Below are 16,980 nucleotides of genomic sequence, written 5' to 3'. Positions count from 1 at the left end.
GGTTAAATTGTTCAACTAAAGTGATGTAAAAACAAAAGATAAGTGATCCAAAATAAAGGAATGTCATGGATGAGTTGGGAGGGGGAAGGAATAAAAGAACTTAAGGAAAACAATACTCAGGAAAATTGTAGATGATAGGTGTTACCAGAATTTTCACAATCTTTGGTTGTCTCTTTGTTCTGGGCCATGCCTCACTTGTGCTAGGCCAGTTCTGCAGGCTTTGGATTTGTAGAAAATAATAGATTTAAACCATATAGCATTTAACCAAAAGAAATTTACTGTATTTCAATAATTCACAAGTTCTAGGTTATTGTTTCTAAGCATCTGATTACCTGAATCTTTATATACATTGTCCTTCCCATATATCAACTGTGAGTTCATTCAGATCCAAACTTGCTGAGATTGTCTGGAATAGGCCTGAGTCAGACCAGGCTGGTGGTTTAGGCTTGAAATTGTAACATAATGAAGCATCAATTGGCTACTGACAAAATGTTTACTCAAAAATCACACAGAAAGGATACTCACCAAGCCATGCTTTAAGTAAGATCTCCATATAGATTGAGTTTGACAGGTGTGTTGAATGAAATGGGTATGCAACTCATATATAAGATGGTGGCATAGCCATTAACCTTGAAGGGTACTGATTTCTCACAGATTGGTTTTATTATATCCTAGGCAATTTGAAATCAACAAATGAAGCTTCAGCCCCTTGGACTAATGTAGTCTTAGGGAAAGCTCTTTTTGGTTAAAGAAAAACTAGCCCCGCTGTGTGGCAGAAGCCTCAGTATATATTGCTCCCCCTATACCATTTTTGTGATGTTTCTTTAGTAATCTCTCTTTAAGTACCATAGCTACTTTTTAAAAGGGCTAGGATAAGGAAAATATTCTTCTCTTCCTCCTTCTAATCATGCATAGAAAGGTTAGGTTCTCATCTTCTGAGATCTGAGATAGAAGAATTTGGAAGATGGCTGAAAATGCAGTTTGTGAGATTACTCTTGCATATGATTGCCTACTCTATATGTAATGAGAGCAACGAAATTGTTACTGATAAAAATAAATAAGAAAGGCAGTTTTGTAGAACAAAATTTACCAGTCTCACAGACTTTTTTTTCAGTTTGGAGTTGATTTACAGGTTAACCAAGGACATGACAGGGTTTAAAAAGAAATCTTTTCACTTTGGTCCCAAAGAGGAGTCATTACATTTTTGTGAAGTAAAATTCCTGTGATTATGTGAAGGTACCCTAGCCTTCACAGATAAATATGATGGAAGTTAAAAAGGGATTTTGCATCATAATACAGGTAAGTTGAGGCTTATATGCTCCAAGCAATAAAAGAAAAATAGTAGTGTAAAAGACAGACTTCAGAATGTCACTAAGGTAGCAGACTACTTTAGTGGAGCCATGGGCTTCACATTATAAAAATGCTAAACATGGCCTTTGGAGATCCCAATTTGGGGACAAGTGTCTTCATTCTTTTTATCTAATTGCTCTTCCGTTCTCCATGAACATTTAGGTAGAAATATTTGATAATATTTTAAAGAGTTATTCTTCCATTTTCATTTTAACAAGTATTAATTGATAGGATACTATGCTAAGCTCTTTTACAGTTTTTGTTATCTGGCAATAAATTAAGGGAATCAGGGCTAAAATATATTCTTCATCTAAAAGTCAGTCTTCTCTACTTAAGAAAAAAGTTCAATTTTTGTAGAACTCATGTGTTTTGCTTATCAATCTGTGGCAGTCTTCCTGAGGACCATCTCCAGTCATCCTGATCTATGTCTTGCCACTGGACCCAGATGGTTCTATAGGAGAGAGTGAGGCTGGTGATTTTGCACAACCCTACCTCACTTAAATGCAATTCATTTGCAAGTCAAGATGTCACCTTCCTGATGTCATTGGTCCCTTTGAGAATGAAGGACAAACAATAGTCTTTTCCTGAAACCAATCTCAAGTTAATGACAGTGATAAGGTTAGCTAGAAACAGATACCCTAAAGATGTGCATCTAGATATTTCCATCTCTATACCCAACTGATATAAACACTAAACAAGTGAGTAAAAACTAAGGTAACTAAGTAAGCAGAAATTACTATTTTAGAGTAAGTAGACAAAGATAAGTATTTTGTCCTTTAAAGTTTTTGAAAATATATAATGGTTTTTAACAGGATAGATAGCTCTTGTTATATGTATCTAGGTTTCCTTAATCAGAACAAATTCTCTCCCCCAGAATTAGTATTAGAAAAAATGACATCATCCCTAATGTTTATATGGTTTCTAAGCATTCTAGTCCAGGCCTAACTCAGGCTAAACCATAATTCAAGCTTGGGGTTAGAATGCAATGATGCACCTATGAACCACAAAGCATAAAAAAACAATTCTTGTTTAAAAGAATATGATTTCCAAGGTTAAAAGATATTAATTCAGGTAACAAGACTACTTCCCTTTGTCTCTGTATCCCTAGTGGCAATTGATATTGCTAGGCCAGGAAAGTATTTTCCACAGGGTAGTTGGAATTCAGGTAAAACTCATACCAACTTGTTAAAGCCTGGTCTTTTCTTGCCTCATGTGACAAAGAAGCCAAATGGTTTCCTCCCCTTTTAAAAGACCAGTCCAGTCTAGATAAAAGAGGTGTTTCTGCTATACCAAATAAGTTAACTTATTAACATAAGGTATTATAGGGAGCCCTAGAGCTACAAAGATGAAAAATTGGATATTATGGAAACTTGCACTTTAATTGTGGGTGAGAAAGGAACACATATTACAAGTAACCATAGTACAACAGAAAATTGTTGAATATATGGGATGTCAAACAATTGAAACCTGTATATCTTAAAGACAGATAGAGAACATTTATAGCTGAGTGGATCAAGGAAGGAATCATGGAGAACAGAGCATCTAAGTTCAGCTTTGAAGGATTAGATGGATGTCAATGGGTGAAAATCAGGGAAAAGTCATGCCCACTTTAGGCATGTTGGACCGTCTAGAGACCCAGATCTGGGAGAGGGCTGAATGAGATCAGGGAGTGGTGCTCAGTAATTGAATTTGTTTGGGAAGGTAGTGTATTAAGGGAAGTGCCATGACGTAGTCTAGTTAGACTGAGAAAGCCCTCAGCTTGGGTGCCTATATTTGATTATAATAAAAAAAAAAAGAAGGAAGAAACCCACTGAAGAAACAGGAGTGTGTTTCAATATTTCTCTCTCCCTCCAAACTCCCATCCCCCAGGTATACTGAAATGCATTGCCAGGAATTAAAAAGCAATGTTAACAAATAAGATAGCCTTTTGTTGTTGTTTTTAACCAACTGCCATTATTATTCACATTATTTATTTATAAGATGCTGTATAATTGTGGAATTGTGCTGAATAAATACAAATGTATCCCTGCCTTGAAGATCTGGCAGTCTGGAAGAGAAAGGATAATTTATGAGCAAAACAGAATTGATTAATTTCATGAAAATTGGCATACTAATTGGAGATGGTGAGTACTAAAGGAGCATTTTGTGGGCTGGCAAGTTTACCCAGTCTTCATGGCTGCCTTCAGTGCAATAGCATGCTGAGTTGTACAGGATTTCCTGCAACTATGACTCAGTATTGGACTACATCTTTATTCATTTTGAAATCCTAAATGTGCTGGGTGCTTATTCTATGAATATGCATATTAAACTGTTGAAACAAAACTCCTCCAAACAGCAAATGTTCATGATACCGGAAGTAGAATCTCTGGAGAGTTTTGCTGATATATTAGCTATTCAGAAATGTTCATCTTAATGTAAAATGCAAAGCAGTAGAATAAATTTACGCCATTTTCCCCAAAAGGCAGTAATAGAAAATAACATTTTTGTTTCTTTCAGTAAGGCAATATGAGGTAGTGGTTAAGGGGAAAACTCTGGAGTAAAGAAAACCAGGGTTCAAGTCCTAGCTCTGACACTTGCTAGTTGCATGACCATAGGCAGGTACCTTAATCTCTCAGTTCTGCAGGCGTATATCTAAGACTATAAATTTCAGAAGAACTTGTTTCTTTAGAGAGAAACTGAGTCTCAATGAAATCAGTTTATCTAAGACTGGGACTGTATTGTTTTTCCCCTTTAGAACTTTTAAATTTGCCTACTCTGAGAAGTTACTGTAGCTAGTCCCTTGTGTGAGTTTGAGCATTTTTGTGATTGTTTTCAAAGAGTAGGATTCAGGATGAGTGATGGCAACTCTATCAGAGTTTCTTTTAAGGCTGATTAAAGGTCTATATTCTGCGAACCTTTATATTCTTCAATAAATTCAAGTCTAAAACCTTCTTATTAGCTTAAAAAAGTTACTCCACTCACCTGACACTAGGGGTGTGCTTGTGTGTGTGTGTGTGTGTGTGTGTGTGTGTGTTGGGAGAGACACATAATCATAAAATAGAATTACAGTCAGCTAGTCTACCTCCCTCATTTTCCAGATGAGGAGATGAGAAGCCGAAGTGTAGAGAAGTTACATGACTTGCCCTGGGATACATGATAAAAAAATGAGGTAGTATTCAAGCTCTTCTTTTTTTCCTGTCTCCAAAGCTAGCTCTCTATCCACTATACCAGATTTCCTTTAGGTTAATCAGGAAAACTACTAATTACTTTGATGAGATTAAATGATGTAGACCTTTGTCTTCCCTAATAGCTGAATTGTTGTGTTTGTATATTTCAGGGTTTAGTGTGAGGTTGCATTTGAGGAAAGCCAAAATATTATTTACACAATGTTCTGGCTTCCTATCAAACTTTGGATCTCCTTTCCCTCTACTCTCCTATCAGCCCCACTTTCTGGGTAATAATTTAACCTGAAAATTGAGGTTGTTTTCCTCCTAGTTTATTCTCTTTTTAAAAAGCCAGTGCAACCATAATGCACTAAGGCTTGAAGATTTGTTTAAGCATCAATAGATCCGAAAAGGTCCTGATGGGCTGCTTGTAGTGTTAATAATGCTTCACAATTACTTGCCATAAGCTGAGGATAATACTGAAACAGTTTGGGGATCTTAGAACCAATAATAACACGAGAAAATCAAAGATATTTTGCACAGTATACTTTAAGCAAAAATATTTTTGAAGTTGGTAGAATAAACAAACCTTCAGGCTTGGATCTGGGTGGTCCCCTTTCCTAGAGGAGACTGGCAAATGCATACTTTTCTGGAGCTGGTTGATGTCTACCTTTTCTTAATAATCTATAAGGAAATGTCCATGAATGGATTTAAAAGCTGAGCTCTTCAGAGAGACTGGGAACAGCAAAAATGTTACGGCCCAGTTTAGCAGAGCTGACAGTAGCAATCTTGGACATCACTGCATGTAGCATCATTGATTTTTAGCTCTAATCATCCCTTTACCCTTTCTCCTCAAAAAAAAAAAAAAAAAACAAACACCAAAAAAACCCAGCAAACAAACAAATCCAAAACAGAACAGACAAGACCAGCATAATAGAATTAAAGTCTATATATGCAAAAGAGAATTTGTAAGGTGAATAAAATATGGACTTTCTTGGACAAGCAAGATATCCTCTGCAAGATTAAATTTTTGTACAGTTAATGGTCTCTTGATTTTTAATTTTTAATTTTTTTTTGTAAAAACAAGAAACAGAGAAAACAGGATCTAGCTCTGGAGTTGGACATGTACATTATTCCCTTTCTGGTGAGAATTGCACAGCATAGTGGGAAATTTATGCAACTAGCTCCTGTTTGAACTCTTGGTCCCCATGACTTGGGGAGTTCTGTTGAAGATAATTGATGACTGAGTGAGGAAGAATCAATCTCTCCATAGGCAGTAAGATATACTGAAAGACACTGCCCCTCTTTCTTTTGAACCTGTAGTTTTGAAACTCAAGCACCTCTTTCCTGGACTTCAGCAAAGTGGGGGTAGAAAATTTCTCCATTGCCCTTTCTAGTACCAATGACTTCTTGCTGTTGAAGGACATGGCAGAAAAAAAATTATGCTTGCCTAAGTACATCTGCAATTGAACCCCAAGCCTCTGGCTGCCTGTTCACTTTTGTAGTTCTTTCCCTGTACACAGTCCCCTAAACATTGACTCTAAAAAATGGACATTTTTAGACCTAGTAAAAACTTCAGGAGTTTCGGATATCAGCAGTTGTTGAGTCAGTGTTAGCTGTCCACCAGGAGGTGCTTCCTAAAACTACATCACTCTGAAAGGGAACGAGCTTGTGTTGAACCATAAAGAACCATGGCTGGATTGGTGTAGACTTTTTGAATTTCTTGGAACTGAATCTATTCACATCATATATTTAGGAAGATGATGATGATGATGATGATGATGACAATGAAGGATTTGTATGTTTTATGTATTTTTAATGTGTATTTTAATGTATCATTTCTGTTTTAGACATTTCATTTATGGTAGAAGAAATAAATAGCTGTTTATGCCTGATATCTGTTTTGTGCATTAAGTACCTATTTTAGAAGTAATTTTGTCAATCCTTTTCTGAGAGACCCTAGACATAAGCTTTGTTTTTACATTTTTTTTTTCACAATTCTAATACAGGGAGAGGCATAATGAGCCAGAGGAAATGAGGAACCCCAAATTTCTTATTTGTTACCAGGCCAGTCTCAAGAGGAATTCACATGAGTTCAGAGCAGACCTTGTGGAATAGGGTCCTCTATGCCCTGTTTCACACAAGAAACTCAACTGACAAGGAAAGAAAAGGAGAAGAGTGAAATATGTATAACAAGATCAGTGGAGATTGGTTTAGGGGCGTGATTTCAAAATGTACTTAATTAAATTTTTAAATATGAAGTATGAAGTTATAGCTTATATTTCCTCATTATTTCTTGGCCATGTTCACTTTTCTGTAAAATCAAAATTAGGGTTTGATTGACAGTTTAGTGAAGAATCTCCCTATAAACTGCAAAAATCTTTGTAAATTTCTGCACTCTAGACACCTCTATCTCATGTCTATTCCCCTGGTGTGAATCCATAGAAGTACCTGTATTCTCTTCAGAAGTTTAGATGGGATCTCATAAACTTATCCTTAGGGAGAAAAAGCTTAAAAGCTTACTACTCCCTATTGTCCCGGAGTCTGGCTGGTACTTTCTGAAAGTCTGAAAACTTCCTAACGAGTTGGTTCAACACTTGTACGTGTTTGCTGAAGCTGTGTAGCAGTTTTCTCTCTCAGTCAGTGTTACAATAAGAGAGAAAGGCAATGTTACAGTTACAAAAAACAGCGGCCGGCCCGCAAAGGGAGGCATCAGCAGCCTCCGCCCCCTACGTCCGGCGATTGGCTGGTTTCTGCTCATCATTTCCCTGCTAGGAAAAGGGAAGGGCCAGTGACGTTCAGGAGCCCAGCTGCAGCCTCTGCCACCTCAGTTGCACAAGGTGTTGAATCTGAAAGGAAAGGAGAGCATGAGTGAGAGGAGCGTGGAGCAGTAGGGAACGCCCCGGGACCCAGAGCAGAGCCAGGGTGCCACTGGAAACCTCCGACCTCTTCACTAGCATGCGAGGAACAGCAGCCACCGCCGCCGCCGCCGCAGCAGCAGCAGCTACTGCCACTGCCACTGTCTTCTGTGTCCCTGATATCTTGTGATCAGAGCTCCGGGCTTCCCTCTCATTTTGTAGATTTTCATCCTCCCCCTAACACCAGACAGAATCTTTATGCAAAGTGAAGGTGTAAAAGCGGGGAAAAAAGGCTTTCCCTGGGCTGGCAAGATGCGCTCCATCAGGAAGAGGTGGACTATCTGCACGATAAGTATCCTGCTGATCGTTTATAAGACAAAAGAAATAGCAAGAACTGAGGAACATCAGGAAACGCAACTCATAGGGTAAATGCAAAGTGTGGGTCTAACAAAAGCTATAGAAGACATGATAATGTAGATGAAGAAACAGCTGGAGAGAGGGTGTGTGGTGTGTGTGTGTGTGTGCTTGTGCGTTTTGTGACTGTTTACCCTTTTAAATAAAATAGGTTCCTACTCAAATGTGTGTTTCCCCAACCCCCACATCCTTTCCAGTAGTAGTTCAGCTGTGCATGTGCGGTCTTGATGCCTGAAGAAGTCAAAGAAGTAACTACTCATATGTAAACAAGGAGTTAGTGGAAGGACTCCCCTTTAACCTTAGTGGTAGAATTTAAGTGAGTTCTCTTTATTTACAGAAAAAAATAGGTTGCTGAGTTGATGAGCTTTCAACCTCAAAAAAGTAGACTACCTTTCCCCCCTCTCCTTCCTCCCTTTCTTCTTCCTATGTATCTCTGAGTACCAGAATTTCTGTCTGCTTAGAGCTACTATCTCAGTTTTTATTTACACTAGTGTAAAGATGTCAAAGATGTTGACATCTTGGTATCAGCTTTAAAAACTGGGACGCAGAACGCTACGAAATAATATTATTTTCTTCAGTTTCTTCGTTTCATTCAAATGGACAAATGGTTTAAGAACATTTCAAGGTCTCTAATGATTTTAGTGTTGCCCTCCCTTCCTCACCGTTTTTGTGACTTTGAAGTTTACCCAAGAGATTACTGCAACTTTGCTGCTATTGTAGCTTGCAAACGTTTTGTGAGGGTGTGAAATTGGCTGTAAAGACAGTTAAAAATCCATTTTTAGAAATAAGTCATCTTCAGACGACTAACCTCAGAAACTCCTTGCTAGCAGAGATTTCTGCTAGTTTCTTAATTCTCTCAGCTTTCACCCTTAGTTAAAGCCACACTTTGTGTTCCTGCTAAAGTGTGCCCCCCCTACACACACACACACACTCACACTCACACACACACACACGGAGCAAACTTGGTGCACTTCATTACCAGGCATAGACAGCCTCTCCCAAAGGACTAATAATCTAAGTTAAGAGGATGGGAAAAGGAAGGGAATTCATCTAGGTAGTCTTTAAGGAAGTCAGTGTATTAGAAATGTCGTAGCTAGGGGTGAAAGGGAGGTTTGAAAGGCTTGGTTATCTAATGTGTAAAAGATAGATTTGGGAAGGCGGGGGGATCGGGGGGAGGGGAGACGTTGTGTGCACTAGTATGTGTCTACCGAAGAGGTGGTGTTCGGAGATAGAAAACCCGGCGCAGAGCAATTGACAAAGAAGAAGCTTTTGATGGAGCGGGGTGGTGAAGGCAGTGGGCGGAGAGTATGGGGTAAACCCTGCAGACCTGTCTCTCCATCAAACAAAGGGGGTCTCTGGAAAACTGATGGATGGAGAGTATGGAGATTTCTATAGATGGAGAAGGTCTCTCTTTCTCCTTGGGAACACCTAAGGGTAAGCCATTTCGAGAAGTCAAGCTTTTGTAACTGGAAATAACAGCGAAAGGGCTTTAGTACTAGGGGGGCGTGTGGTCTATATGGTTCTCTCCACTGGGGAGATAGGGTGGGAGGGGCGCGTCTGGAGACAGGCAGATACGACGTATGCTTTTTTGCTCCTCTGCTTGCTCGCCTGGAGCGTGTTACACAGGCGGACTGAGGCCGGTACCTCACCTACCCCTTCTTCCTGGGTGCAGCCGGCATGCTTTTCTCTTTGAGCCTCAGTTAAGAAGCTTCGAGACTTGAGGCTGCAGTCCCAAACCGGAGGAAGAGCGTAGGCGGGCCCCAATTGCATCTGAGGGTGCTGAGCTTGTGCACACTCAAGAAGCTGAGTTGCGGTTTCCCCTTGGTGTTATCTGAAAACGCGCGGAGTTGCAGAGCTGTCTAGCTTGCCTGTAACCAGTCTCTCTCGTACCTGAGGGCTGGAGCTGGGAGAAGACAGACCCTTAAAAAAGCAGTAAGCTGGAGGAGCCTTTTGTTTTCGGGGAAACGGGTTCCCCTTCGGTTCTGAAAAGACACATTAGTGGCTCCGATATAACAAAGTGTGCTCCTCTTTATTTAACTCCAGCAATTACTGTTTTGTGCAGCAAGACTATTGCCTGCCAGTCTGAGCTCCTCCCACTTCTCCCCTCCCCCACTACCCCCCCTCTTCTCCCAGCTCCCCCCCCAATCGCCTCCGTTCTCAGGACTGGTCAGCTCCTTGACTGCTGCCTACAGTCACTGACACCCTCTTGGTTCTTCCCGGGTTACGGAGTTATTTTTGCTGGCACAAACTCTAGACAGATGTCCCGTTTTGCCTAGGGCTTCTCCCATTCTCCTAGGTTGAAACTTGGTGTGATACAGAGCACTACCTGGGAAGAGCCTGGGGTTTCTTGGAAATCTCAGCATTACTATAACCGACAGTATTAAAAGTAAAAAAGGCTTTACTAAACACAGCTCTCCAATGACAGTTGTTCCTCTCCCTCCTTCCTCCAAACCCTCCCCTGAAACCCCAGAGCATGCAGAATTGTTTATTTCAGATTAATAAGGCAGAGAGGTCCAGTTATGTGTACAACAATATTCAAAATCTGAGTTAAGCAACAGACACAGTGGTTGGCCTTTGGGGGGCACTACATGCATTGCAGGTGGGCAGTAAGGCATGTCTGAGAGGCATCTACAACTTGGAGCTGAGGTTTAGATTTGGAAGGAACCCTGGACGGTATAATTAATTATATATTCACTTCTTGAAAGTTCCTGTGTCCTGGGGTCTATAACCCTTCTCCAAAGCTTCATCTCTTTTCTAGCAAGGTCTAGAGTTTCAATTTAGAATCAGCAATAACACCTTAAAAAAAGTTCTCAAATACTATATATTAAAGAGAGATAGCTGGGAAAGGAGAGAAATAATGATAACAGCAGTGCTTAACAGAACTTTTCCTATTACTCTCCCAATATGCCTACCCAGGGGACAAGTGAAATCCTTGTGAATTGCTGAGGAAAATGAGAATATATGGCCTGAATAAACTAGACACCCAACTTCATTTATTCAAAAAGTTGTCTTTTATATGGATGCAGGATTAGACATGGATTTTCTGTTTGTTTTGTTTTGGTTTAGTTTTCTTTGACTCTTGAGGTCAAGACTAGTGCAAAGAAGCACTTGATTTCAGAGGAAAACTCTCAAGCTTTCATAACAATGAAAACTATTCAGAAATAGAGTGGAGTTCCTTGGGAATTAGTGGTTTTCTTCTCAGTATATAGTTCTTCAAGGAGTGGCTGATTAACCATGTCAGGTATAGTATAGAGAGAATGGAGGAGGGGATAAGTTTGAATCCTTAGAATATAGGTTGGACTAGATTGCCACTTAAGTCTTTTCTAACTGAAATTTGGTCATTCCATGAACAGCAGCTTCTAAAACAAGCATATTATGACCCAGGAGTAATTTCATAGTTTTCCTAAATATAAACAAAGTCGTATAGCCTGGAGAAATACTACTAGATTTGCAGTTAGTAGACCTGGGTTTAATCCCAACTCTATCATTCACCATTGTGTGACCTTGTCTGTCATCTATTGAATGAAGATAGTTGTATTAGTTTGATCTCTTAGAATCCTTTCCAGATACAAATCTCCCATCATTTCACTTCTTGTTGAGATCTCTGGAATGTTCTTTGGGTTGATTTCCACTAACTAGTAACCATTTCAGAATATGTAACATGTATCAATGACATTGTTGACTGACCCATGTCTTCATATTGAGAGGATTTTTAATACTATATTTATAAGAGATATTTGTTGTGGTGCATAAATATTGTGCATAGTATGCATATTTATATAAACATAAGTAGGAATATTTTGAAATGAAGTGCTGTACAGACAATGAGGAAAAGTGAGTAAATTAATAGAAATATGTCACATGCTACTTATGTTAAGCTATAGTAACTGTGTATTTTGTCAACCTGTAAAAACTACCTTGGTTTCTTTGTAATACACTATTTTTGTTAAGCTGGGAACTGGGACATGGACTAAATCTTTGATTAATTTGGTATAAGGAAATTTTCTCTACCAGTGCAGGCCAGTACCTTTTTCTAAAACTAGAGTTTTGGAGAGTTGAAAATTGGAGTCTTAGAGAATTACCTAGAATGCCCAGGATCACACACTCCATATATGTCAGGAGTGATTTGAAAAAAGCCAGGTTTTGAGACCATCTCTGTTTCTAGTATCCAGCTACTTTTTAAAAGAAATTTTATCTCATGTTCAGCTTCTTTAGCTTAAAAAATATATCATGTTGTGTAGGATTAGAAAGTATATGTATTCTTCACTTATCTGTGTAGCGTTCCTTCTAAGAGCAAGATTTAAGTTAATTCCATCTCTGGGTAGATTTTACTGTGTCATATCAGGAAATCCAAAACTGAATCATCTAATTTGGATTACAGGTTCACATGGAATTCTACTAGTTGTTATTGGAGTTCTTAGGGATTGTAAAAAAAATTTACTGCTATCTACCACTGTTGTAATGTTACATAATGATAAGGATAGCCAATTTGATCTTTATGTGGGGTTTATGGATTCACATGACCATTCACATTTTATAGTGGAGAATTTATACCAAGTAAAAGTAAAAAAAAAGTTTTGTTCATGAAGAGTTTTGTAGCATATTTTAGTGCAAAACGTTTGAGCTAAAATTTTATTATTTGAAAGTGTGGTTGCTGAATAAGTTGTGAAGATGCATGGGAAACATTTCAGAGTAAATATTTTTAGGTAATGGTAACATAATTAATCACTAGCTTCTGTTTCCAGTGCCATACAGAAGACAAACTTAATGAATTTTTTTTAGCTCAGTATAAGGGAGGATTTCTTCTGCTATAGTTTTATATTGTATATTGTATATTTTCTTTGATGTATCATGCTAATTTTCCTTTAGGCATGTATATTCTATCATATTGTAGAATAGGCTTATGCAAGAAATTATGTTCCCTGAAGTTGTTTACAAGTTTTGTTTTATCTGGGTAGAAGGAAATAAGATTGGCAACACTGTACAGAGAATACACTGGAAGGAATATAGTTTTAATAAGACAGGATGTTGCCAGAGTTATGAGTTAAATACTCATAGTGGCAATTGAAATTTCTAGAGAAAAAAATGTCCCAACCTCAAACAGCACATCTACTACTGGCCATTTGAGACATCATTGTTGTTGGTGAAAAGGAGACAGGTGAGAAAGTCCATAGCAATATCTTCTTTGTGTCATGTGTTGTGATTCACATACCCACTCCTACAAAGTCTAGTTAAACTGCATGCCACCTTGTTATCCATTGATCTAGGCATATTTCAAAGTTTCAGTGAACAAAACATGAAGTCCACATTGACTAAACCTACTATCTGCGGCACTGTGCTAGGTGTTGGGGATATTAGTAACAAAAGGAAGAGACCCTATTCTCGAGGAGATTACATTCTATTTAGGGAGTTAGGAGCACAGTATGCTGGAAGCACTTGGTGATGCGGTGGGCAGAGTACTTGACCTTTGGAAGACCTGAGTTAAAATCTAGATTTGACACTTAACTAGCTGTTACTCCTTGGCAAGTCACTTTTGAGGAAAACCTCAGTTTCCTCAATTGCAAAATAGGGATAGTAATAGGACCTAATTTACTGGATTGTTGTGAGAATAAAATGAGATACTGCAAAGGACAGTGCCTAGCACACAGTAGGTGCTGTATAAATTCTTATTTCCTTCCCCTTCTCTAGGTATAAAATGCATAAAAAAATAAATACAAGATAGTTTTGGAGGGATAAAAGTACACTTGCACTGGACTGGCCATGGTGATGCATCATTAACCTATCATAATCTTTATTAAATATTTCTCGTTGAAAAAAAATGAATGTATTTCAGTGTCTTCTATATGTATCACAATAGGTAATCCCTATGACATCAATTATTCAGCATGTATGTGTGTCTTGCTATACAGCTTCTATCTTCCCACAGAGACATAATTAATGTTGTGATAATAAAAGATACATTTGGATCATTCTAAGCACTTTTACAAACATTATTTTATGTGAGATAATTTCTACTTATAGAAAGATGCTGCTGCTATGACTGCTGACCTATTGTTAGTAGAACATGTGCTTTTGTGTTGCTTTTCCAAGACTGATGATATATTTGCTCTTAGCCATTCATAATCTTAAAAAAACAGCAAGTAAAACTCAAATGTTCTGTTCTGTCTGTATTTTCATTTGGAGACACCTACAATCATTAAGCAAAGAATACAAAAACTGACTTCAGTGCCATTGAATGCTAAATTATGCCTTATGTTTCTTTCTATCCCAAGCAACCTTTTTAAGATGAATATTATTAGCCATCTATGGGCATTCTAATGTATCATTTTCATCAGTAAAGATATTTTAGGATATTAATTTTAAAATAACTCTAAATTTGGGAGGGGGCGTTGACTGCAGATTTTCATTTGCACTGCTTCAAATTCTAACTACATCATTTAAAAAGAATGCAAAACAAAATACTGTACTGTAAGCCTTTAATTACAGAATTCATCCAGCAGCTGTTGCCCAGGCAAAATTTCCATTGATAGTGGGAGAGGATTGCCTGCATAAAACTAGAGAATAACTTGAAGATTGTGTAAAGATTTACCTTTCAGAAGTAGAATCTGAATCTAAATCCTAGACATTTTAAAATTCAGTAATATATGAAGGAATAACTGTACATTTTAGTGAAATCTTATGGTTTTTCATGGTCTCATCAAAAGCTATTGCATTTTTTTTAATGTCTGAGGCCATGTTTATAACACCAAAAGAATAACAAAATATCTGAATGTAGGATTGATTCATTTTAGTGTCCAGTAATAAAATATTGACTCTTTTCTTCTTTAATAGAAAAGAGGGGAACTCTTGATTTGGAGCGCAGCTAGGTAGCACAGTAGCTAGAGAGTTCCAGGCCTGGAGGAAGACTTGAGTTCAAATATAGCCTCAGACAGTTACTAGTTGTGTGACCCAGGGCAAGTTACTTAACATTGTTTGCCTCAAATTTTTTTTCTGTAAAATGAGGTGGAGAAGGAAATGGTGAACTACTTTAGTATCCATATCAAGAAAACCCCAAATAGGGTCAAGAAGAGTCAGACATGACTGACTGAAAACACACACACACACACACACACACACACACACACACACACACACCCTGCTGAATTCTGAACCATTCTCCTCATTGTCTAGAATTTTTGAGACAAATACACGATAGTCAATAGTCTATTTAGCCCCAAAAGAAAGGGAAATGTGTCTATAATGTCAATTTTCATTATCTGCAGAGAAAGAAAAGTATAGACATTTGAATAAATGTCTTAAAACTTTCATAATGACTTGAGGTCATTACATGAGGTAATCATGTAAACAAGGCTTTATTCCAAAAAGTTTGTGCAAGCATTCACTATGGACTATTTCCCAACTACAAGACTCAGGTTTGCAAGTAGGGTAACTTCTTCAGGTTCTAGGTGGACCTCCTAAAACTATGTAGTTTATGAATCTCCACTGGTATGCTTCCTATCAACAATCGATCAGTGGATACAACTGACCCTAAGTGAAAGCTTATACTGATATGACATACTAAAAACAGTAACTATAAGTCATTCCTCCAATAAACCCAGAGAGTACTACAAATACACACAGTGTCCATGGGAATAGTGGACTTTAGTTTAAAGAGTCCAGTAGTAGTAGGCACAGTATACATGGACATGAAGGTAACTCACAACTTCTGGTACTGCTTCATCCCTCAGGTAACTGGCTAGTGTTGTAACCCTTTTTTTTTTTTTTTTGGTGTGTGTGTGTGTACTCCAAAATCAATATAGGGTCTCTTACTAGTTGAGTAGTTCCCCTTCAAAGCTACTGGAGCATGAAAGGAGGATGTTCCCTGTCCCCACCCTTTATGGTTTCCTCCCCAGACATTTCCTTGCTTGAAATCTCTGCCACCCTCGAACGGCTAAAATTCATCCAGGGTTTAACTATATGAATAACCTAGGAGCTTGGCAAATTTGTACTTATTCACCTCAACTAGAGAGGTATACACACTTTATAAAGAGATCATTTTCTATTATTTATCAATTAAAGGGTATGGGGGTAGGGAGGAGAGAGAGAATTTACATCCCTCCTCTCTTACAAATGAATTTATGTTCTGGTATAATTGTCTTTCTCTCACCCTCACTGCTCTCTCCAGTCAGCCCTATCACTATAAATACCATAGAATGAGTTTCATTGAGGTCACATTCACTGGTGTGTCAATTTTATCATAAATTCAAATTAGAATATTTTGGAATATTTCTGAAAAATTATTGTTTTTTAACTTGAAAAAAGTTCATTTTTTGTGTTACCTTTCAGAGATGATGAGCTGTGTTCCAATAGACCACTGGTCAATAATTCTAATAAAATCATTCGGAAAGGTGGATCTTCAATCTTTCAGCACTCTGTAGAAGGTTGGAAAATCAATTCCTCTTTGGTCTTGGAGATAAGGTAAGCAAGACAGCACATTTCATATGATTCTTTGTCCTGTAACTTTTTGAGGCAAGCAGACATACCTAGATCTTGAGATTTAAAGTTTAAAAAGTATATTTTAATAAAATTCTGTAATGCTTCTCTTACATGTATCCCCATTAAATGGAACAAAGCTGATAACAGTCAAATCATTCTGTCATCTAAATGTTAAGGGATAGCTGTGTGGAGTTTTAATGCAATAGCCTCTTCATAAGAAAAGACTAAAATCTCAGTGGTTTTCCTGTCTTCCATGTAGTTTTTCTTTAGTAGTAGTTAACTCAGTATGAATATTTGTGTTTAGATCTTTCATCAATACTTTGAAATTCTACTGTGCACTCAAAGAATTCTAATAGTATTGTGGTTGTTTATGTTTTGTATTCTCTCCCCTGCTGGTCTTTAAAATCCTTGAAAAGATAGATTAAAAGTATTATCATTTTTATAATTGATAAAATTCATCTTTAGAATCCCCTACTGTTTAGAAATTTCTTTCCACACAACTCTGAAGGAATTTAAGTTAAAACTATATTCCCTCTAATTTAGGGACCAGGAAGTTGAGGTCAAATAGCTTACTTATGATTACATGTATACTAAATAGGTGTCATTGTAGCATTTTAATACCCCTCTATTTTTTTTTAAAGCAATTGGGGTTAAGTAACTTGCTCAAGGTTACACGGCCAGTTATTTCTGGGTGTGGTGCTGAGTGTCCGAGCCCAGGATTCGATCTCCAGGTCATCCCA

At 37.8% G+C, this 16,980-nt stretch overlaps 1 protein-coding gene across 1 annotated transcript in view; it reads left to right on the top strand.

Annotated features, from left to right (window-relative positions):
* The first annotated feature begins 7,273 nt into the window (after positions 1 to 7,273).
* ST8SIA4 (ST8 alpha-N-acetyl-neuraminide alpha-2,8-sialyltransferase 4) overlaps positions 7,274 to 16,980 on the top strand; it is a 135,365-nt gene continuing 125,658 nt past the window's right edge. Inside the window, exons 1-2 of the mRNA XM_069085171.1 lie at positions 7,274 to 7,776; positions 16,091 to 16,222. Of these exons, the coding sequence (XP_068941272.1) occupies positions 7,610 to 7,776; positions 16,091 to 16,222 (299 nt within the window). The 5' untranslated portion in view covers positions 7,274 to 7,609. The remainder of the gene's footprint in view (positions 7,777 to 16,090; positions 16,223 to 16,980) is intronic.

This window comes from Petaurus breviceps, unplaced genomic scaffold, assembly GCF_028583685.1.
Source record: "Petaurus breviceps papuanus isolate PSGF00001 unplaced genomic scaffold, PetGlider_PUasm1.0 175, whole genome shotgun sequence".
Classification (NCBI taxonomy): domain Eukaryota; kingdom Metazoa; phylum Chordata; class Mammalia; order Diprotodontia; family Petauridae; genus Petaurus; species Petaurus breviceps.
Note: the sequence above shows the minus strand (reverse complement) of the source record. Positions and strands in the feature narration are given on the sequence as shown.